Raw genomic sequence first — 25237 nt, 5'->3', positions numbered from 1 at the left:
TTTCCATGTCTGCAGTCAAATCAAGATAACATCTACTTTTTGTTACGTGTTCCCAATTACCTTGTCTGTATTCTGCTAGCAGATCTCTCTATCAGTTGTAAACTAGATGTATATACTATCAATCCCAAAAAAGGATTAAAGTAATATTAAGCCCAAGACCAAAAATGTAACACATTTGCAGCTTACCAATCATTAGATTTAGTGGTTGCATTTGTTCGTTTTTTTGTTTGTTTTTTTAGGCTTTTTCCCTCTGTTTTCACCTGGTGATCTAGCCAGTAGCACCCCACAGGGGAGATTTACGAAAACCGGTGCAGAAAGAATCTGCTGCAGCTGTGCATAGTAACTAATCAGCTTATAACTTCAGTTTGTTCAATGAAGCTTTGACAATCAGCCCCCATTCACATTTGACATGCCAAATCGCAGCCTATTGCCAGCAACAACACCATTCCAATCAGTGTGATGCGACTTTTGCGGCGCCGCACCGATTTCCAAAAGTAGTTCCTGCACTACTTTTGGTGACTTCAGGGGCAATTTCAATAGACATCTGTGCACGAAACAGCACAGATGTCTTTCAAATCGCCCTTGAACTCGCACTGAAATGCGGGTTGAAAATCGTGCGAGTTCAGCTGAACACGATTTCAAACCCTGTGTTCAGTGTGAACGAGAGCTAAAACCTAGAATCAGATGAATTACTATGCACAGCTGCACCTGGTTCTGTGTGTACCCATTTACCCCCTACTGTATTAGAATGACTCCACTCTGGTTGAATAAGCTCAGTGTAGGGGGGAGGGGGGTGTGTGTTGGGGGTGAGGGGGTCATGTTAAACTAGCAGATTTAAATACACTAGCAAACTGAAGTCAAACTCCAGTTAACAATGGTTTGCCTCAACCCTCCAAACTGATACATCTGGAATAGAGCTTGTTATTTTTAACAAACAACAGACTTACTGGCTGGATCACCCGAAGAATATAGAAGAAAAAGGCCTAAAAAGGAAAACAAATGCAGCCATCACATCTAAGAATTGGTAAGCTTCGTTATAATAAATGTTTGTTTTTCGAATTTAATACTGCTTTAAAGACCCGGAGGAATGAATTCTGCATTTTATGTTAATGAGGAGAGACTGAAGCTGGACATACATTATACAATTTTCTTGGTCAATTTAGATTTACCTTGAACTGTTGTGCAAGGGCCTGCCTGACTGCATACAAATTGAAAGTGTTTAGGATTGACCTCATAAATCATGGTTTTGGTAAATCTAAAGGAAAATTGTAAATTGATATAATGTATGGCCAGTCTGACTCTGTCCCCAATTTGCCTCTCTGAAATTGTTCAGAATAGCTTGCAGTCCTGTGTATAATCCTGCTCCAAAGAAACAACTAAAAAGGTAGGAAATATATATAGTTTTAATTTATTTTTAGGTATACTGTATGAATGCGGACACATAAAAAAATAATGGGAGTTTCCCAAAGTTGACAGCAAAGATGGCTCTACACTTTAGGGTTCATAAGCTGTGAGTGGTATTATTATTATTATTATCATTATTATACAGGATTTATATAGCGCCAACTGTTTATGCAGCGCTTTACAATATAAAAGGGAGACAATACAGTTATAATACAATAAAATACAAAAGGAATAAGAGGGCCCTGCTCAGAAGAGCTTACAATTAAATATTATTGTTATATATGTTATTGGTATACTGTATATAGCAGGATTTCAGTTGATTGATTCATGTTTTTCTATTGGTTGAACTAGATGGACTATGTAATTATCAGCCAGATGTTGTGATACTACATAACCCAGCATTCCCCACCCAGTGATTATATCTAGAACATGGTAACTGTATCCCTAGATATTATAAACCTGCTCTGAAGGGGATAGAACACCATATAATTTCAGCTCCAGTACAGCAGGTGTATATGAAGCATTTTGTGTAACTGAAGAATAAGGTGATCCCAGTAAGTGGCAATATGCTTCCCTTCTCCCCCCTGTCTGATGGGGACACCTGAGCAGCCTGTCCTTGTCCCTGCATGCACCTGTCTGTCTGGGAATCACATGGGCATGAAGGAGCTTGATCCTCATTGCCATGTGGCAGGCAGGAGACTTCTTCCAGCGATCAGGGTGAAGAGATCTACCTATTAGATGACAGCCTGTGCACACACAAGTGTTAGTGTGACGTCATCCCCCTCTGCAAACCCTCAACTTTGCTTGGAATGTGAGTGTTTATTTAAAAAAAAAGGATGACTTCATAGTGAGGAGAGGCAGAAACTGCCATCAGATCACAAAGCTTCGCACCCAGACTGCAAGCCAAGGCTTAACCCCATCAGTGCATGGGCAAATACCCCTAAATGGTCCTCTACACAGACCTCGGTCATCAGTACACTGAATACTGAGAGGGTTAAACGTATTTATTTACACTGGATGATGTGGATAGTAAAAGAAAGTAACAAATGAAAGACAAAAGTTTGTAAACTTTTATAAAGGAAAAAAAAGTTTACAAACAAAACAAAAGTTGTATCTGCTGCCTGTGGTCATCAGTTGCACAGCATTGGGCAAATAACCATTAGTATCGGATTCTATAGGCAAAAGTTTCCCTTTTATTTAACTTACTAAAGGCAAATAAGCTGTTCACATTGCAAGGAACTTTCCCTTAGCTTAGTGGATGTGGAGAAGCTGTACTGACTTCCATCTTACAACCATGTGCAAATAAAATACTGTTTTTTTTTTCTCTTGAAGGTGATTGCCTATTCTTTTTCACCACCTAGCTTATTTGCCCTTAGTAAATCAACTCCATCACTTAAATATGTGCTCCATTGTGCCCTGGATACATACGGCATGTTCATTGTGCCTTTAAGTGCATTAAAAAAAAAGAGTGTAGATGTTTTATAATGTAGTGGGGTTGATTTAATAAAAATGGACAATGCAAAATCTGCTACTACTCTGCATAGAGACGAATCAGCTTCTTTTTTTTTTGTCAAAGCTTAACTAAAAAACTTAGAAGCTGATTGGCTACCATGCACAGCTGCACCAGATTTTGCACTCTCCAGTTTTAGTAAATCAACCCCACTGCCTGTTACCCACAACAGCCAATCATATTGCTTTGTTCACTTCAGAAGAGTCAGAACTCTTGTAGGGTTGCTATGGGTTACCGCATGTTCTCCTATTCACTGAGCCCCAGTGACTCTCTTTTCAGGCTGCCATGCCTTTCCATATAGATGTGTTGGATTCCCCATGCAAGGACCCATATACATTAATAGATATGTAGCGCCTATTCCTGAGGCCGGCCAGAATAATTAGCACATATGTTCTAAGTGGATGATAGTTTTGTGAGCAATAAAGCAATTACCCATCGCCTGGGCTGACAGTCCCTCTAAGTAAACTCCAACCAGCAGTTAATTGGAAAAGTCATTTTATCTCCATTGTCTCCAATTAGTCTTGCTAAACTACTACACCCAACTATCTGCTTTGAGGCTAATTTGACCATTTCCATAAACAACAGGTTATCACAGGGAACAGGAGCGATGTGCTCTGCTGATCGCACCATCACTTGCCCACTTGTGGTATGTCGGCTAAAATAAAAAAATTTAAAAAAAATAAAAAAAAACAACCTTATTGGCCAAGACGAGTCCAAAATGCCATATTTTGAGGTTTGTGTTAAGTCTAAAAAAAAATAAATAAAAAAAACTGCCATTGCATTTCGTAAAAATACGTCTAAGAATTTAACAGCCTGTAACATTTCCATTACAAAAAAAAATAAGTAAAAAAAAAAAAAAAGTAAAAAATAAAAAAGCAAAAAGCCTATTACAAAAAGTAACTACATGTATTTAACAACCTCCAAAAATAATATCCTAATAGAAATAGTGAGATCATTAGCAGTGGTGTAAAAAAAAAAAAAAAAATCCAGAAATCATCATTATTTTCTTTTAACTGGTAAAATGAAAATACAATTCAGTTCAATTCGGGGCAGGCATAAGTTTGATGGCAGGGTTAGGGTTGACTATTTCCATCCCTTAGCAAGGCTCCCTCGGCACAACTATCCCATAGGATTAAAATATATATATAGTGAATTAAAGGTTCTAGGAAAAAAAGCTGAAGGAGGATTGTCACCTTAGTAACAAAGTATTCACTTGAAGGAATTTACTGCCTTCCAGGACAGACCTGATAGCGGCTGTAGCCCGAGCTCTGGGGGCAGCTTGTCAGCTTCTAACATCAACTTGTGAACCTAAAAAAAAGGGGAGAGAGAGAAAAACACCATCAGCATTTCTTCTGTGCCTGGGCAGGCAGGGTGAGTGAGAGTCCTGACATCACTCCAGTATAGGGCTGCGCTATTTGTGCCCCTTATACAGGGAAAATACATACAAACTAAAGGCACCAAGTGCTTTTACTTAATAATAGATGCAGTGTCCTACAAATATAATACATGCTGAATCAAAACTAGGGCTGAACCTGGTATTTTTTAGTTAAGTGTGTCAAAATATCAAACTGATAGTACAATTAATATGATGTACAATGCAACGGTTTTCTCTCTTATATAACGATTGTTTGTTTCCTCTATGCTGCTATCTGCATAAAACTTGATTAATTCATAAAATAATATACAGTATAGCATAGTGTATGGTCCTACAATTGCTTGTTTATTTCGTGTATGCTGTTATTTAACTTAATAAACTTAAATTATACATAAAATGATATACATATTGTACAAGTCTCTACTTTATACAGTGTCTTTTTTATTTCCTATATGCTGTTATTTGTATAAAATTTGAAGAACTTAGATAAAACATAAAATGATACATAGTATAGCATAGTGTGGCTTTTTTTATTTCATGTATGCTGTTATCTAACTTAATAAACATAAATTCTGCATAAAATGATATACAATATAACATGTACAGTTCTCTGCTTTATACAATGTCTTATTGCTTTCCTCTATGCTCTTTTCTGTTTAAGACTTAATACAGGCATACCCCACTTTTTAAGTACACAATGGGGTTTATTTACTAAAGCTAGAATGTGCAAAATCAGGCTCACTTCTGCATAGAAACCAATGAGCTTCCAGGTTTTATTACCAAAGATTCATTGAACAAGCTGGAGTTAGAAGCTCATTGGTTTCTATGCAGAAGTAAGCCTGATTTTGCACTTTCTAGCTTTAGTAAATAAACCCCATTGTGTACTTTAAAGTGGGGTATGCCTGTATACATAGATAATACATAAAATATGTAACATATTCTACAGGTCTCTCCCTTATGCAATGTTTTTTTTTATTTCCTCTGTGCTCTATAACTTGAAAAACATATACATAAAATAATATATAGTATAATATAATGTGCAGTCCCTGCTTTATACCATACCATACTATACCAACCTATATAACATACATTTTATATTATGTTATATGTATAAAACGTAATAAACATAATTATCCATAATATAATATAACATATTGTACAGTTATCTCCCTCACACAAGATTGTTTTTTGTTTTTTTTTATTTATTTATTTTTATTTCCTTCAAGCTGTTATCTGTATAAAATCTAATAAACATAAATTATACATAAAATGATACACAATGAAAAAACAAAATAAAAGTTGTAGAAACTTTAAAGGGTAACACATTATAAATGCACACTGTAAGGATAGATAGATAGATAGATAGATAGATAGATAGATAGATAGATAGATAGATAGATAGATAGATAGATAGATTTTTTTTCTCTTTTTAAGTCTAATGAGGTTCAATAAGGAATGTTTAAATTGCTTTGAGCCCCAGTGTAGATGCATTTGCGCCCTATAAAGAATAGGGCATTTTAGTTTAGAGGCAGACTTTTTTTCCTATTAAGAGCGATTAGATGGTGTCTATTCAGAGTTGCTGATCCAGAGAGAAAATGGGAGTAGATAAAAGGAGACTTCAAGTGACCTTCTCGTCTCTTTCACACCAACCTGAGCCTAGAATAGCCTGAGCTCTTACAATAGAGCTCTCCATTTCAGACTCCCAGGACCCGGCTGAAGGGTTAATGCAAGCCTGCAACTTTCACACACAGAACAAGCACACTCCCCGGGCTGGAGCCGGGTCACACAAGTCTTTTTTTTTTTTTTTTGTGCAGACCTGTTGGGACACTTCAAGCTGTTTAGGACCTCACTAGTTCTGCTAAATTAGACACACTTTTCTCCCCCAGAGAGAGAAAACTAGCAGGCAACAATGCAGAGGTATATTTATTGTATGGAACCAGAGAGAGGAAAATCACTCTAGATGCATTCAAGCGATTTCTTGCTTCAGTTAATTGAGATATAGAATTTAAATGAAGAAGTCCTGGTTATAAGAAATCAAGGAGAAAAGAAAAGGGAAAACGCCTTTAAAACTGGGAACAGTTTTATTAAAATTCTATTTGAATTGCATACAACTATTGATGCTGACTTTATGAATATTTAAAAAAAATATATATATTTTGCTTGGGACAATACATAAGAACAGATATACCCTGTGATAAAAAAAAAAAAAAAAAAGAATAGGAGAATGTTTGCTTTAATGAAGAGTGGGAATAAACCATGTAATAATGATGTCATATTTAACTAACTAAATTGTATTGCAATATATCGTATTTAAATTGCCCATCCTGAGCCTGTGGTCCTCCCTTCCTGTACATGGGTCAGTGTGTCTCCCCTTCCATGCTAGTATATTCTACTTGTTTTATCAAAGGTTTATTCCTTTTAAATAAAGTCTGTTAACTTTTTTATTTATTTTTTTATTTTTTTGTGTAGCTGTGTCAATGCATATCTAATATATTCAATTGTGGATTATACACAATGAGACATTTTTATTGTTTGTCTAAAAGCATTAATATCAGCAAGGCTTTGAGTTCAGCACTTAAAAAGTATGTGAAATTCATATAATAATAATAAATTCCATAGTAATACAACTCATGCATGTACAGTTTATATATATATATATATATATATATATATATATATATATATATATATATATATATATATATATATATATATATATATATATATATATATATATATATATATATATATATATATATATATATATATATATATATATATATATATATATATATATATATATATATATATATATATATATATATATATAAAAGCAAATTATATACTTACTTAGTTTGCCTTTACACACTGGATATACAATCTAAAGAGATCAACATAACTTGTGTAGGCATATACAATGTTTATTATAACAATATCAGTGAATCTTTTTATAAAAGTTTACAGCTATTTAATTCCACGTCTCTATTTTGAACACAATAGTTGTGATTTTATAAGGCTAATAACTACAGGTTGGGTCATAACCAAACAAAACTGCCATTGACTATTTGCAACTTGTAACTTGCAGATATAAAGTTATAGTAAACAATATAAACCTGAACTTGATATAAATTGATATAATTACTATAAACTTGTAATTGATAGTAGCAATAATTACTTGTAACTGTGCTTGTAACAATAAAAACTTGTAACAAATATAAACATTATACACGTGTAATTGATATATATATATATACAGCATAACGTGTAACTGATATAAACAATCTAGTTTTTCAGTGTAACTGTAGCCCCTTCATAACTTATTGATGCAGGGTATATTTCACTAAGAAAGGACAAATTGTTTTTTAAAGTCTGTTTACTGCTTACAGTTTGTTCTACGCTGACAGTAATATGAATGTGCATGATTTCATTTCTTAGTGACATCACAATGTAAACTTTCACACTCAGCTGTAAGTTTCTCACTCAGTGGTCACATGGAAGCATATACATTAATATTTCCAGTGTATTTCAAAATCAATGCATGCCAGTAAAAGTGAACAGACTGAAGCCAGGGGTCACAGCAAGGCTGGATTAATGTTTGACTTTCTGCCTATATTTAGGTATGTCATCCTCGGGTAAACAGTGTGTATGGAGTGCATTACACAATCAGTGAGCAGCCCTAGTGAAGGTTCATTGTAATATCAGAGCACATGTATGGAATGACACAGCACTCAATACATGCAGCTTATAACATCATAACACTACTATACAAACAATGGTAAAAAAAAAAAAAAAAGGAAGAGTACAAATGAAAAACACCCAGGTCAGCATGTGTTCCACTTTTTCACTCCTCCATGTGTATATGCCTCCTCCATTTATCTGTTGGCACTATAACACTGATAATGTGCCCTACATTGATCTTTACATTCGGTGATTCGGTGGCCAAACAGTAGAATGCAGGTGAGTGTTGGGGTCATTGGTAAATGTCATTTATGTCCCTTGTACTAATTACTGAAACATGGATATTCAGCTCATCTAGCTAGGACTGGGATACCTGGTCAGGCCCCAGGGCCCCAACACATGGAGGAGAATAATAAATTATCAAGGTCAAATACATTAATATATGTGTGTGTGTGTGTGTGTGTGTGTGTGTGTGTGTGTGTGTGTGTGTGTGTGTGTGTGTGTGTGTGTGTGTGTGTGTGTGTGTGTGTGTGTGTGTGTGTGTGTGTGTGTGTGTGTGTCTTATATTATTGAACATCGTTTATTGGTATGATTGTTATATATGTGTGCATGCATACACACACATATAACATATGTATGCATATGTGTGTGTATATACTCATAGTACATGTGTGTATAAAAAGTGAGGATGAGAAGAGGGGGTGGGGGCTGAGTTACTAAAGAGTCCCCCCCCCCCCCCCCCAGCTGAGCTATTCGTTTCTAATATCCAATCAGGTTCAGGAGAATCTGTAGAAAATAGAAATTGTACTGTTTAAGGAAATAATATGAAACGTTAACTACTTTTTAAAGTACATAGTAATACAGTACCCTTGTGTAATATGTGCCATAAAAACACAATATAAACAAACATTTCTATACTCATCTTCTATAAATAGTTTACAGTGTGTGTGTGTGTGTATAAATAGCCATAAAGTGTCGTTCAGTAGGTGTGTGTGTATAAATAGTGTGTTTAATAATAGTGTCACTCAGTAGATGTGTGTGTGTGTGTGTGTGTGTGTGTGTGTGTGTGTGTGTGTGTGTGTGTGTGTGTGTGTGTGTGTAACTGTCTGTACAGTTTCCCTCTACAAACAGGCCAAGTAGAAGCAGAAAAACAAATGCAATCCCCACAAGAAAAGCAAAGAGTGTAATTGAAACTACTCACAGTGTACCTGCATACACAGAGAGACACAACACAGAAGCTATTTTTCTCTCAAGATCTGTGTGTGTGTGTGTGTGGGGGGGGGGGGGGGGGTACATGCACTATACAAGGTAAAAGTAAAGAAAATAAAAAAATATATAGAGATAGATAGATAGATAGATAGATAGATAGATAGATAGATAGATAGATAGATAGATAGATAGTAAATCAGGTGTACACATGCATACACAGAGAGACACACCCACATTTCTTCTACAAAGATCTGTGAGTGTGTGTGGAAGGGGGGGGGGGGTTACTTGCACTCTGCAAACAGGCAAAGTAAGAGTAAAAATCAAATGCAATAAACCACCACCCTCCCCGAAAAGCAGAGATAGATAGATAGATAGATAGATAGATAGATAGATAGATAGATAGATAGATAGATAGATAGATAGAATGTATTTATAATATGCCTGCATACACCGACAGAAAGACACAACCCAGACGTTTTTTTTCCTCCCAGGGTATTAAATGAGAAATGAATAATAAAAAAAAAAAAAATATATATATATATATATATATTATATATATATATATATATATATGTGTGTGTGTGTGTGTGTGTGTGTATGTGTGTGTTATCAGTTGTAAATTCAAATATGTATATTGTACACAGAGCAGACACACAACACAATGTTATTTTTTTTCTCCAAAGATGTGTGTGTATGTGTGGGGGGGGGGGGGGGGGGTAGCACTCTGCAAGCAAGTAATGTAAAAGTAAAAATCAAGTGCACCCCCTTATATATATATATATATATATATATATATATATATATATATATATATATATATATATGGTGAGAGGAGTGTAGTTGCAGATGTGGAGTACATTGTACCTGCACAGAGAGACAGCAGCAGGCAGGATGGACGGATGAGGATGGGAGGAAAAAGGAGCCCGGTAGGTGGTCGGTCCTGCAGTGGGAGAAGGAAGCAGCTGTTGGTTGCTGTGCGGTCCCGGGTTGGATGAATGGTCCCGGCTCGTGGTCCAGCAGCCTGTAGTGCAGTCCCTGTATATAGCAGTCCCTGTATATAGCAGTCCCTGTATGAAGTCCCTGTATATAGCAGTCCCTGGGTGGAAGCTGCTGAGCCTCCTGTGAGTGCGCCTCCTCACAGCCCGACTACAATGTAAGTGATGGGCAGGGAGTTATCTTTGTGTGCTTTAATCGTATTGGTTTCACCTTTTCTGTGGCCAGAAGACGGGGGGAGTATTGGGAGCCGGCAATGCAGCCCACTGTTGCATAGTCAATAACATCCTTGCTATCAATGGCCGTACAATAGGGGCGCCTGGCCGTGCACCCATTGAAATCTCTTCATTATTTCTGGGAAGAAATAACCGGTAACTATTCGGTTGGAAATGATCGGAAAGTGTCAGTAATGGATTCAGGCTGCCCCTTCCCCCCACCCTCCATCACCCTGTACACAGAGGGGGGGAGGGGGTGCAGAACTTGTCCTCTGTGCTTCTATAGCTGGGGATGAGGATGACCCTTCCATGTATGAGGAGGAGGAGGAGATGGAAAGTTTGATCTGTAGCGCTGTGTAAGGTGTGAGGATGGTGCTGGTGCCCATGCTGGGAGCTGGCATACACCACGCTGACTGGACGCTAGGTGGCAGCACGATCCAGCAATTCCGCCTCTTCCTGGGACTGTACAAAGCGCCGATCCCTGCAGGCAGCACCGGGCTGATCATTGTATAGGGGGGCTGATCATTGTATATGGAAGGCTGATAATTTTATATAGGGGGCTGGTCATTCTATATGGGGGGTCTGATCATTGTATATGGGGGGTCTGATCATTGTATATGGGGGGGGCTGATCATTCTATATGGGGGGCTGATCATTGTATATGGGGGGACTGATCATTGTATATGGGGGGCTGATCATTGTATATAGGGGGTCTGATCATTGTATATGGGGCGTCTGACCATTCTATATATTGGGGGTTGATCATTGTATATAGGGGGTCTGATCATTCTATATTGGGGGCTGATCATTGTATATAGGGGGTCTGATCATTGTATATAGGGGTCTGATCATTCTATATGGGTGGCTGATCATTGTATATGGTGGGGGGTCTGATCATTGTATATAAGGGAGGGGCTGATCATTGTATATAGGGGGGTCTGATCATTATATATGGGGGGTGATCATTGTATATAGGGGGTCTGGTCATTGTATATAGGGGGTCTGATCATTGTATATAGGGGGTCTGATCATAGTATATAGGGGGGTCTGATCATTGTATATAGGGGTCTGATCATTGTATATAGGGTGTCTGACCATTGTATATAGGGGGTCTGATCATTGTATATAGGGGGTCTGATCATTGTATATGGGGGGCTGATCATTGTATATAGGGGGGTATGATCATTGTATATAGGGGGCTGATTGTTGTATATATGGGGTTTGATAATTGTATATAGGGTTCTGTTCATTCTATATGAGGGACTGATCATTGTATACAGGGGGTCTGATCATTCTATATGGGGGGCTGATCCTTGTGTATATGGGGTTCTGATCATTGTATATAGGGGGAGTCTGATAATTTTATATGGGGAGGGGGGTCCGGGAAACTTGTATCCCCTCACTAGGTGACTACACAGCGCTCTGCATTCAATCACAGCACTTTTTATTTCATGTTGAAGTTTTCCAGTGAAGTTTCCTCCTAATGCCCCCCTATGATAGAATAGTGATCCCAATAGAGGAGCCATAAGCAGCGGCTGGGGGCGCTATGAATGAACACAGAGCGTTGTCACCCCCCATCTATCCCCCCTCCCCCCTCCTTCCAGCCATAGGTAACAAGGCAATAGAGAGAGAAAGGGAGGAAGAGGAGAAAAAAAAGAGGCAGCCTCCATCCGACCAATGAGGTGAGGAGGGGCGGGGCTAACCTTCACCTCCCATCTCTTCTCCCCCCGATTCAGGGCTCTGACCAGTCAGTCGCCTTTGATTATCAGTTGCCAGCAGCCCCTCGCTTGGCTCCTTGACATGAGCTTCCATATAAGGCAGCGATCTCCATAGAAACGTGTCAGTTTCAATAGTAGTGTCAAAGTTCACTATATACAGACATTCGCGCAGATCCCCCTTTCGGAAACATTGCTCTGCTAGGCTTCCCGTTTAAACGCATTCATTTCTGTGTGTGTGTCTCCTTCTATCCCCGCCATCCTCTCCCTCTCCCCATCTCTCTCTCTCTCTCTCTCTCTCTCTCTCTCTCTTTATTGCATATTCTATTAGTGTGTGAGTGCTGTGCTCCTTTTTTTTTTTTTTTTTTTTAGTTTTTCTTTTAGTTTTTTTTTTTAGTTTTTTTTTACCGCCCCCCCCCCCCCCCCCCCCCCCCTTACCTCTTCCACTTCCATTCCACCCAGAGATCTTCGCTTCCAGCCAGCACTGGGCTCCTTCTTCTTCCATCCAGGAGGGATGATCGCCTCTCCGCACCTCCAGACTGCAACCATCATCACCACCACCGCACAGAGCTGACTTCTGTCCTCCCCACCGCACACTTGGACTTGACAATAAAAGCCGAAGCTCAGTCCTCCTTCATGGTCTGATTTCTCCTGATCTTCTCCTAGGACTCAGTCCACCACCTTCACCATTGATGATCTGATTTCTCCTGATCTTCTCCTACCGTAGGACTCAGTCCACCACCTCTGATTTCTCCTGATCTTCTCCTAGGACTCAGTCCACCACCTTCACCATTGATGATCTGATTTCTCCTGATCTTCTCCCAGGACTCAGTCCACCACCTTCACCATTGATGATCTGATTTCTCCTGATCTTCTCCCAGGACTCAGTCCACCACCTTCACCATTGATGGTCTGATTTCTCCTGATCTTCTCCTAGGACTCAGTCCACCACCTTCACCATTGATGATCTGATTTCTCCTGATCTTCTCCCAGGACTCAGTCCACCACCTTCACCATTGATGATCTGATTTCTCCTGATCTTCTCCTAGGACTCAGTCCACCACCTCTGATTTCTCCTGATCTTCTCCTAGGACTCAGTCCACCACCTTCACCATTGATGATCTGATTTCTCCTGATCTTCTCCCAGGACTCAGTCCACCACCTTCACCATTGATGATCTGATTTCTCCTGATCTTCTCCCAGGACTCAGTCCACCACCTTCACCATTGATGGTCTGATTTCTCCTGATCTTCTCCTAGGACTCAGTCCACCACCTTCACCATTGATGATCTGATTTCTCCTGATCTTCTCCCAGGACTCAGTCCACCACCTTCACCATTGATGATCTGATTTCTCCTGATCTTCTCCCAGGACTCAGTCCACCACCTTCACCATTGATGATCTGATTTCTCCTGATCTTCTCCTAGGACTCAGTCCACCACCTCTGATTTCTCCTGATCTTCTCCCAGGACTCAGTCCACCACCTTCCTCCTTGATGGTCTGATTTTTATTTTTTTTTATCCAGGATAGACTCTCACTTTTTTTTTTTTTTTTTGGAATGTTCTTTTCATCACTTTTGCTAACCTTCTTCATGACACATCGAGGCATCTTCTCATAAAGGAAAGGAAGCGAGAGAGAGAGAGAGGAAAGGAGAAAAGGACAAAAGAGAGAAGAGTGTGCCACCTCTGGATCTTCGGAGCTGAATGGCTCTCCTGCCCTGGATTTGGCCCCGGACACTTACAATCTCTGATCGGCTCTCCTCTTTTTTTTTTTTTTTTGTCTTTGCATCCTCCTCTTCTCCCCTCCACCACCCCGTCGGGGGTCAGGAGAAGCTGAGCCACATTGGTCCTGCCCCTGGCCGTCCTATATGGGAGATCGGGGCTGACAAGCCCTGTCTGATCAGACTGCTGCTCCCTCCTCCAGCCGGCACTGGAGACACACACAGGGAGAGAGGAGAAGAGAGGAGAGGAGAGAGGGGGGGAGAAGAGAGAGCCGCCATCGGCACACACACACATCGGCTACATTTTTATTTCTTCCCTCTTTTTTTTAGCAAGCAAGGGGGGGAAATCCCTGCAAAGCCCATCCAAGGAAACGGCTCCCATCAGCGGCAACCACGGCAGAGACGGCCAGCTTCTTCTTCTCCTCCTCCTCCTCCTCCTCCTCCAAGATCAAGCCCCCCCACGCCTCGCTCTCCAGCACTTTTTGGGCCCGAGATATGGCAATGGTAGTTAGCAGCTGGAGAGATCCGCAGGAGGACGTGGCCGGCGGAGGCCCAACCCGGCCAGGGAGCAGCAGCAGGCTCCGTCGGCCGCCCCGCACACGCCGCAGACCCCCAGCCAGCCGGGACCCCCGTCCACTCCCGGGGCGGCGGGGGAGAAGGGTCAGCCGGGTTCAGGCCAGAGCCAGCAGCACATCGAGTGCGTGGTGTGCGGGGACAAGTCCAGCGGCAAACACTACGGTCAGTTCACCTGCGAGGGCTGCAAAAGTTTCTTCAAGGAGGAGCGTCCGCAGGAACTTAACCTACACATGTCGTGCCAATAGGAACTGTCCCATAGACCAGCACCACCGGAACCAGTGCCAGTACTGCCGGCTCAAGAAGTGCCTGAAAGTGGGCATGAGGAGGGAAGGTGAATATTTCTTCTCTGCACATGTCTGTGTTTTGCTGCTAGGTGTGCCTGTTCAAATATTGATGCTCATATGGTGCCCCCATTTTTTTTAATGCATTGTGATGCCATTAATATTAATAATAAGAGCCCCCCCCCCCCTTGTGTTGTGTTTTGTCTGTGGATACATGCTGTGGGATGTTGGCTGAGATGTGCTCCTCCACCATAAACACAAACTTCTGGAGCTGACACTTGGGTGACATCAGCCTTGCCCCTTGTTCCAGGCAGCATTTGGCCTTGTCACACTCCATGACATACCCTGGGAGAAGTTTGGCTTGCAGCACTCTGTTATACATGACTTCATTCCTGCTATCCATTCTCATGCTGTAAAACGTCCACCCCTCTCTGCAGAGCTAAGAATCATTTTTTTTTTTTGGGGGGGGGGGGGGGGGGAATTTACAGCATCATTAATGAGCCATTGAGAAACTCACTGGGATATATTTGTCTCCATTTTTTTTCTTTGACTCAGCATTTGCAAAACTAAAAATGTCCCCTTTTCATCTAAAAATGTAGATCAGTTTGAATTAGTTCATTTTTTTTTTTTACTAAAAACAGATATGCATCCTTTCCCAAACCTTGTGCAACTTAAAATCACCCAAGTGTTTAAATAACTTTAATAATAAGTGGAAGAGTGTAATATCTCATTTTATGTTTATTAATAAAAGTAGGGGGTCACGGCCAAGGAACTGGAAGGATGTCATCATGGATCAGCAAGGATAAAAATGGATCTGATTTATGGAAGAGGTGACATAGTACCAAGCTGCCAATTTCTGTGGGAAAAAAAAATGTAAACAGCAAAGTGTGCCATGTTGTGTGTTAAACTTCTTGTTTACATGGCGAGGTAGCTGGCACTTCTGGAGTCAAATAAGCTCACATCCAAAAAAAAAAAAAAAAAAAAACACAAATCAGACTTTGGTCAGCTTTACCAAGTTGAAGCATAAATAAGCTTGCTTACGTTCAGCTCCCGTGTAGTTAATGAATACAGCATTTTGCATCTAAAGCTGTGGGCACTCAGTGTGCCAGCCCTCATAGTATGCTTTGCACACACAGGAAGCATTACTACCTGTATTAATTGGCTGGCTGAGGAATTAATTCCCACAATGTTTAACTATTGTAAGTTCTCCTTTTTTTATTATTATTATTATTATTATTCTTTAACCATATCCTGACATCTCCTAGAGCTGAGCAATGAACTGAATTGCTAAAGTTGCACAACAGCATGTTCCATTAAATGAGCCCTTTTTTTTTAATTACATTTCAGATTAGTATTATCAGAAGCAGCATTTATCATCTTTTAAAAGAGGATCCAGAAAATGACAACCTATTCAGGGCTCCCAGTGTAGAAATATCATAGTGTATTGTTGTGGTGTCAGGATGTATGATCAAGTGTGTGATTGTGTTTTTTTTTTTTTTTGTGGTGTGTACAAGTGATTGTGTTTTGATCAGTCGGTTGTGTTTATATCAAGTGAGCGTGTTTTGTGTTATGTTTAAGTGATCGTGTTTTGTGTTATGATGAAGTGATTGTGTTTTGTGTGTGCTGTGTTTTTTATTATTATAATGGTGGAGTTTTCTTGTGCTGTAAAAATGATGCATGCAATATATATATATATATATATATATATATATATATATATATATATATATATATATATATATATATATATATATAAATATAAATATATATCTATATCTTTATATATAGATATATATAGATATAGATATATATATAGCAGAGAGTGTGGTCTATGTGAAAGTTGTATATGTGCCATTGATGTGATTTTCTGCCCTGGTTGCACATTTCCTCTTCTTTCTCTTTGTTTTTGTCAGCGGTTCAGCGAGGACGAATGCCTCCAACACAACCGAACCCAGGCCAATATGCCCTGACGAATGGTGACCCCCTGAACGGCCATTGCTATCTGTCGGGATACATCTCTCTCCTTCTTCGGGCAGAGCCCTACCCCACCTCCCGCTATGGCAGCCAGTGCATGCAACCCAACAACATCATGGGCATTGAGAACATCTGCGAGCTGGCGGCCCGGTTACTGTTCAGTGCTGTGGAATGGGCCAGGAATATTCCTTTTTTCCCCGACCTTCAGATCACTGACCAGGTGTCTCTTCTCCGGCTGACTTGGAGTGAGCTGTTTGTCCTCAATGCAGCCCAATGCTCCATGCCTCTCCATGTAGCCCCTCTACTGGCCGCCGCTGGCCTCCATGCCTCTCCAATGTCGGCCGACCGAGTGGTGGCCTTTATGGACCACATCCGTATCTTTCAGGAGCAGGTGGAGAAGCTCAAGGCCTTGCACGTAGACTCTGCAGAATACAGCTGCCTCAAAGCCATCGTCCTGTTCACATCAGGTAAGTAGACAGCTTGGGCTGGTGGTGGGACCATTGCACACACAATACTGTAACTCACCCCTCCACCCACCCCTCAATCCCATGTTGGCAGCAATCACATCCCAGCTGGAATGTTTCCCCAGCCATATCTCACCCCCACAAAACAAGGCATTCCCCTGCCATCCCTGGAGATGTGGTGCTCTATATGGTGAAGGGTGCCTTATTATCCCATCCAGCAGGCCATGCATGTTTATGTATGCCTAAAGCATCTCTATCCAGATATTAATCCAGATATTAATGAGAAGCCTACATGTTTTAAAAAAAAACAAAAAACAAAAGATCAACCCCACTATTACCCCCCTTCCACCGCTTGTGATTGTGTTCTTCAGATCCTTTCTGATCTATAAAGGCAGTAGAGGAAAAAAAAACACACCAGGCAATTTCCAGTTATAAATCATTTTGCTATGGAAACCATACTCCTATTAAATATTTAACAGATTGTCTGAAAATACAGCAAATTGAAGAGCAGGCACCGACTCCATGCATGCATACATGTACTGAATATTTGTTATTATTATTTTTATTTTCGCCCAGTAGAATATATATATATTTTTTTTAGATTTTTAAAAAAAGCAATCTCAGAGGTAATCAGTAAGGCAGCCCTTTAAACTGTGTCTATTACAGGAACAAGGACATTTTTAATGAGAGATGAATGAAGGCAGCAGCTTGCTAGGCTGCCACATGTAAACAAAGCCTAGGATGGGGGGAAAAAAGCACGCTGCTATTTGAAATTCATTTAAGGTCATCCTAGCTTCGCCTTTAATTATGCCAAGAGATATATTTTTTTTTTCTCTGCAATATTGATTCAGTGATTTCTAGAAATGCGAGCTTATTCCGCACATAAATAAGACAGGATCAGCCCCCTACACAAAGATGGCAAGGCCCAGATCCCACACCAGCCCCCAGCTCCATAGATGCCATGCATGGGGGGATAACATTTACATTGCATTAAATGGCTCCTAAATGTGCACGATATTGTAATGCAGCAAATGCCGTATTAATATCGATTTGAACATCAGATAATTTCTTTAGAGAATGTCATTGCTATGCAGGCTGGTCAGATGCAGCTGTGTACTTTGACTGCCCCCCTTTAACATTCTGTGCAAATGCAGCCCTGCAGTTCTGAAGGGAGCCTTTCCATAGAGAGTCACATCCAGAAAGATAATAGAGACGTTTTCAGCATATTGTTTATTATCTTCCCATATAATCTCCTTCCATCAGACAGGGCTGGGGTAGAACACAGACAGTGTACAGTGATAGGAGGCATTGCAGCAGTGTGGGCAATGAAGGTGCTGCTTACAATGTCATCAGAAACATTCACTTATTAAGAAGAGTAGGACATGGGGTCTAAAATATAAAAAAAAGGGGTCATTATGTATATGTATAAATGGGCTTATTTCTAAGCTAGCTAAGCAAACACGTGTCTCTTATTTTAAATGCCCCTCGTTGTCATTAATACATATATAATATGTCAATTTAAGCTAGCCAAGAGAACCTGTGCCCGTTGTTTCACTATTTCAGTTATCTTAAATACCCCTCTTTTTTTTATTAATACCCCTGACTAGTAGAACATGGGGTTTTAAATGCCCCCTCATTGCCATTAATACATATATAATATGTCAATATAAGCTAGCCAAGAGAACCTGTGCCTGTCGTTTCACTGTTTCAGTTATCTTAAATACCCATTTTTTTATTAATACCCCTGACTAGTAGAACATGGGGTCTTAAATGCCCCTCATTGTCATTAATATATACATATATAATTTTAAGCTAGCCAAGGGAGCCAAGTGGCTGTTGTTTCACTAACATTTCAGTTATTTTAAATACCCCTCTTTTTTTAATACCCCTAAATAGTAGAACATAGTTCTTAAATGCCCCTCATTCTCATTAATATATACATATTATATCATTTTAAGCTAGTCAAGAGAACCTGTGCCTGTTGTTTCACTACCATTTCAGTTATTTTAAATACTCTTCTTTTTTTAATACCCCTGTCTAGTAGAACACGAGTTCTTAAATGCCCCTCATTGTCATTAATACACACCTAATATGCAATTTTAAGCTAGCCAAGAGAACCTGTGCCTGTTTTTCACTACATTTCCTGTTACTTAAAATGCCCCTCATTGTCATTAATACATACCTAATATGTCATCGTAAGCTAGCCAAGAGAACCTGTGCCTGTTGTTTCACTAGCATTTCAGTTACTTTAAATACCCCCATATTTTTTATTACCCCTGACTAGTAGAACATGAGTTCTTAAATGCCCCTCATTGTCACAAATACATACATTATATGTCATTTTAGACTAGCCAAGAGAACCTGTGCCTGTTGTTTCACCAACATTTCGGTTTTCTTTTAATGCTCCTCTTTTTTTATTAATACCCCTGACAGTAGAACATGGGCTCTGAAATACAAAATATGTCATCTCAAGCTAGCCAAGCCTGCTGTTTCACAAAAAATGATGTTACCTAATTGTTACTTAAATGTCCCTCTTTGCTAAGAGTACTTCTGACTAATAGGCCATGGGGTCTGTAATATAAAATAGGTCATTTTTAAGCTAGCCAAGCCTACCTGTGCTTGCTGTTTCAGTAAAAAAAAAACGATGCTACTTTAAATGGCCCTCTTTGCCATGCCTCTGACTAATAGGGAATGGGTCTGTAATGTAAAATATGTCATTTTTAAGCTAGTCAAGCAAACCTGGTCCTGCTGTTTCACTAAAATGTTTATTATTTTAAATGCCCTTCTCTGATATTAATACCTCTGAGTGGCAGGACATGGGGTCTGAATTACAAAATATATCATTTTAAGCTAGACAAGCGAACCTGTGCTTGTTATTGCTCTAAAATTGATGTTACTTTAAATGCTTTTTTATTATTAAGAATACCTCTGGCTAGTAGGATATGGATATCTGAAATACAAATAAGTCGTATATAAGCTAGCCAAGCGAACCCATGCCTGTTACACCACTAATATTTTACTTTAAATGCCCTTTGTGTTAAGAATACCTCTGGCTAGTAGGATATGGGGGTCTGAAATACAAATATGTCATTTGTTAGGCTAGCCAGGCGAACCTGTGCCTGTTATGTCATGAAAATGTCTGTTATTTTTTAAGGCCATTTAAGCTAAATGGGTGTTTGCAACAGGGACAGGTCCTCTTATCGCCCAGCGCAATATAGCACTACTTTAGTAAATCAGCTCCAATGTCATTTTATGTGGAAGATGAAAACAGGGGCATTTCTTTCTGTCACCATTCAGCTCAATCACGAAGATGCCAGATTTACACGGATTGGGTGCTTTATGCTCTTGAATAATTGAACTTGGATTTACCAGTCAATCCTCGTTGCATTTTTTTTTCTCCCCCCCCCCCCCCCTATGTTGAAAATTCTCCTCCCCCCACTTATGCACACTACAACTTTACAGCAAACTTGTTTTGATTGCTAGTCGATTGGGAATTTACTGAGAGATCCCCCCCTACATCCCCCCTACACCCCCCCCCCCTACAACCCCATCCACCAGGCTCAAGTGATGAAAACAGCATTTTGAAGCATAATTTAAAAACGACTTTAGCAGGGTCTAACTATGTAAAGCTGGCACTGAGCTCAGTTTGTGGTTTTCACATGGAGTCTCCGGAAAGTAGTTCCAACCTTTTGTACATTGGACTCCATCCAGGGGTTAGGTCATGACCCGTGTTTCCCCTTTAAACGTTATTAATTTATGGAGCTCACATATGACTTAACCCTTTCTGCTCACATGCTGTGTAAAGGGCTGTAATGGAAGGGGATGCAATATGAAAACAACAAAATGAACTAAAAGTCATTACAAGACTGCTATAAAACAAATGAGCTAAAATGAGCATTTAAAAAAATGTGTTATATTTTATTGGATCAGAGGATCTTAGTGGCAGTTGCTACAAAAATACATCCTTTAGTGGTGTTGTCATTGACAATATTGTTCAATTTAAAGTGGAACTTGAATGTAATCTGAAGACTTTCTCCTGGATAGATCAGTCCTGCCTCCTCTCCTGTCTATAATTCCCCCTCCCAATGCTATTTACCTGATTGCACAGTTTATTCAGTTTATTGACATAACTGTTTGCTCTGAGTTGAAAGTTTCTGGGAACTACATGCAGACACATACAAAGTCCTGCATTGTCATGATTATGCTAGATCTTAATCTCCAAGTGCAAAAAAAAAGTGCATTATGCTGATATAGGACTCAGATCACGTTAACATCACTCTGTATTCCTAATATACTCCGAGGTCTAAATGTCTATACAGATGACTATTACAGGCATTATATTAGGCTGGTAGCTAAGCAAGCAGGCTGAGATCCATGCAGAGGGTAAGCTAGCTGAAAGGACTGTCAGCTGCCCCCCTAGTGCAGTGTTCAGGGGGTGGATGTGTGCTATACCCAGGACTCAGGCCTTACCAATCTCCCCTTCCTCTCAATAAAATATACATGCATACATTACATCAACACTACAAAACACGTCTGGATCATTACATACATCTGAAGACTGATTAGAGGTTCTGAATCGTCATTTGTTTTATTTGCATTTCTAGCCTTGGGCTAAAAAATAATTATTTAGGGAGTGATCTGCCAAAATAAATTTAATTACATCAAATCTTTTCATCCCTTGCTTTAGTAATATCAAACCGAGATCATCTTTTCATCATTTTTTTTTTTTTTTGCATTCCTTGTTCTTGTTTTTTTTTTCTTTTTTTTTAAAGATAACACCAAGCTAACCTTTATCGACTGTGAAGTTTTTATGATGAGTTGTATTTATTTACTTTGCCTGTTATTGGAATGTGTCGTGTGTTATTCGCTTTTTGCAGAGGGAGAATGATATAGCTTACATCAGATCTAACTTTTTATTTTCCAGTTCACACTCTTTGAAACCAATTTGTCACAGTTTCTTGGCTCGATTTATTTTAATTTATTTTAAAATATTGACTGGGAGGGAGACAAACCACCATGCCCTCCTGCAGCAAGCCTTATGCTTCTGGCAGCCCTTGGCAATTAATAGGTGAAGCTTTATAGGTGCTGTTATGGTCCTCATTTCCAGAGGTCAGATATAGCTGGTGTATGGGAGGGAGAGGACATGGGTCTGTGTACAGCATGCCTACAACTGCCTGGGCTGGGCTGTAAACAGTTCCTGGGCACAGCTACGAGGCACCATTCTCTTTATTATATATCCTTGCTTTATTATATCATTTTACTAGAAAGTGTCAGCTGTAGGGTTCCCCATCCAAGCACTTGATCCCATAGAGAAGTGTGGATTTTATGCCTCCATGTAGCTGGGAAACCTGCAGAGAGGGTTGATTGATTTAAGGGGATCACGTGGTGTGTTTTATAGCCATAAACATTTCATGATTTCCAAATTCAGCATGAAATGCATGCTGGCAAACTGGGTGAAGGGGGTGCAGTTAGTGCCTTAAGCTAATGCCTACATCTACCTTAAGCTAAGATGTGATTTACACCATCATAAGAGAGCAAAACAAACCCAGAATGCTGCATTTGGGCTACAGAATTGGCTGCATAGGGCTAGTACTATTGGGCAAAAGGGGGAGGGGGTGGTAGGACTAATGAATAGGACTGGTCGCTGGTTTATGAGTGTCTGAGTGACTGAGTGCTTCTGGTGTCTAGGGAGTACATCACACTGCATTATTCTGATTCTTTATTTATTATACTCCATGACTGTGAACTTGGGAGAACTGGTATATATACTTATGAACTGGTGAATCACCCATTGCACTTTGTATAGTGAAATTAAATTACTCCTTAAGCCAAGATCCATCTGCAAATATTTAGATCTGATTAAAAGCATTTTTTTTTTTTTACATACAGCCAGAACCATTTTTTATTTTATTTATTATTTATTATAGTCAATGACTGTGAACTTGGAGAATAGATACTTATGAACTGGAGTATCCCTTATTGCACATTGTATAGTGAAATGAAATCACTCCTTAAGCCAAGATCCATCTGCAAATATTTAGATCTGATTAAAAGCATTTTATTTTTACATACAGCCAGGTCCATTTTTTAATTTATTTTTTTATTTATTATAGTCAATGACTGTGAACTTGGAGAATAGATACTTATAAACTGGTGTATCACTTATTGCACAATGTATTTGAAAATGAAATAATTTCTTAAGCTAAGATCCATCTGCAAATCTGATTTACTAAAAGAGCATTTTTTACATGCAGCCAGGTCCAGAGTTTTTATTATTATTATTATTGCTTTTTTTTTTCTTTTTTCTTTTTGTTGTTTGTTTGTTTTTTAATTTTTAATTTTTTTTGCTTTTGTTATTTTTTTTATCAGCAACAGATTGACCTGGCCAGTGTAAAAATGACTTGTTTAGTACTTTAGCCTTTAATTTCTTGTGATTTTTTTTTTTTTTTTTTTTTTGAATGATGTGACTACAAAGTCCTTGTACCATACTAACTGTGTGCCCTGTCTGTCTCTCCTCCTCCATGGTGGGCTCCTATGCAGACGCCTGTGGCCTTTCAGATGCTGCTCACATTGAGAGTCTACAGGAAAAGTCCCAATGCGCCCTGGAGGAGTATGTCAGGAGCCAGTACCCCAACCAACCGAGCAGGTTCGGCAAACTTCTTCTGAGGCTGCCTTCCCTGCGTACTGTATCCTCCTCAGTCATTGAACAGCTCTTCTTCGTCCGTTTGGTAGGTAAAACCCCTATAGAGACCCTCATCAGAGATATGTTATTATCTGGAAGTAGCTTCAACTGGCCTTATATGTCCATCCAGTGTTCCTAGAGAACAGCCAGAGAGACAATCCCTGCGACAGAACTCTGTGCGAACGACCATGGTGTGGACGTAGACACAATACAGACAAAACTCCTTAGGATGTGAACAATAATGAACTCCGAGTGTTTTGGGGAACACACACACAAAAAAACAAAAAAAAAAAAGGACCAAGGGGATCTATGATTAAAATATGCAGACAAGAACCCTAATGGATGCGCTGTGGACTGAGATGGATTTATTATGTACAGGAGACAAAAAAAAAAAAAATACAGACTTGTGATAAATCCTGTGTGTAGTTACACATGCACATAAGCACCACGAACATTTGTTGTTGATTTTGTAATATACTAGTCTTTATTTTCATTTTTTTTTTGTAAAATTGAAAACATTGTATGCGCATAAAGAAAGCAAGGCATAAAAAATTAGGGGGAAAATAATTCAAAATAATTATAAAAAACAAAAAAAAACAACAAAAAAAACAAAAAACTCGTCCTGTGTCTATGTATCTATATCTGTTTTGTATTTTTTTCTGGTTCTAAACCAGGGTTCCTGTAATTCTCTACTAATAATTTTTTGATATAACCCTTTGCTTCTTATAATGAGTGCGATATATGTTGTCCAAGCTTATGTTCTTCAAGAATTAAAATTGAAGTGAGAATTTAAAACAAAAATAAAAGACTTTAGCAAAAGATGGTGGTTTATTGCTGGACGGTCATCACCAAAAAAAATAAAAAATACCCTGATAAATTTAGGGGGGGGGGGGGGTCATGTAATTAGTTTGGATAATGGGGGGGTTGTGACATGATAATGTAGCTTGCAAAGTTAGGCTACACAAAAAAAAAAAAAGCTTTGATGGTTATCTATAATTATATGATCCATAGGGCCACAAATACTTTGTCTTAACAGGTTTGTTATTGCTTTTGGATTGCGCTGACTGCTAATTGTGTGATTGTTGGATTTTGTCGCTGGTTTGACTTTTTTTGTACGTTTGTGGGCTTTAATGCGACATATGAGCGCTATTGTAGGGGGGAAAAAAAAGAAGGCGAGTGTAATGGATACAGTTATGGGAATGATGAGAATGGTTGAGAAAAGGCTTTTCACAAGCTAACAATGCGCTTCTTAATATGACCCTATTTCTTTTGCTACCTATTTGAGCAATCGTATTATTTCCTGCTCTCTTCTCTCTGTGTAAAGGGTATTCCCAATCTATTAATATAGATATCTTACCCGAGGTTTTTCTCACTGGGTGGTAGAACTATGTATGCCATAGGTCTCATTGTACTGCGGCTGGTAGGATGGAGAAAGGGAGAT

General features: G+C 39.3%; 1 protein-coding gene and 1 long non-coding RNA gene across 14 annotated transcripts in view; one reads left to right on the top strand and one right to left on the bottom strand.

The window, feature by feature from the left end:
• Positions 1-13658, bottom strand: part of LOC143940721 (uncharacterized) — a 147041-nt gene extending 133383 nt beyond the window's left edge. For 4 of the 13 annotated variants that reach the window (XR_013263915.1, XR_013263918.1, XR_013263912.1 and 1 more), the window contains exons 1-2: positions 10041-12442; positions 4108-4222 (exon numbers count right to left, since the gene is read on the bottom strand). This is a non-coding gene — a long non-coding RNA (uncharacterized LOC143940721). Of the gene's footprint in view, positions 1-4107; positions 4223-10040; positions 12445-12537; positions 12781-12841; positions 13542-13583 lie in introns of those variants that run through there. The other 9 variants (XR_013263922.1, XR_013263924.1, XR_013263914.1 and 6 more) reach the window with 7 other exon arrangements.
• A 656-nt stretch (positions 13659-14314) lies between these two features.
• Positions 14315-24615, top strand: NR2F1 (nuclear receptor subfamily 2 group F member 1). Its single transcript, XM_077462397.1, is given in 5 exon segments — positions 14315-14363; positions 14366-14595; positions 14597-14726; positions 16590-17117; positions 23655-24615. Coding segments are annotated over 5 exon segments (1218 nt in total). The 3' UTR covers positions 23936-24615.
• The last annotated feature ends 622 nt before the right edge of the window (positions 24616-25237 follow it).

This window comes from Lithobates pipiens, unplaced genomic scaffold, assembly GCF_037356315.1.
Source record: "Lithobates pipiens isolate NorthernLeopardFrog02 unplaced genomic scaffold, aLitPip1_a1.2 Scaffold_3, whole genome shotgun sequence".
NCBI classification, from domain to species: Eukaryota; Metazoa; Chordata; class Amphibia; order Anura; family Ranidae; genus Lithobates; species Lithobates pipiens.
This window is presented reverse-complemented; position numbering and strand designations above follow the sequence as displayed.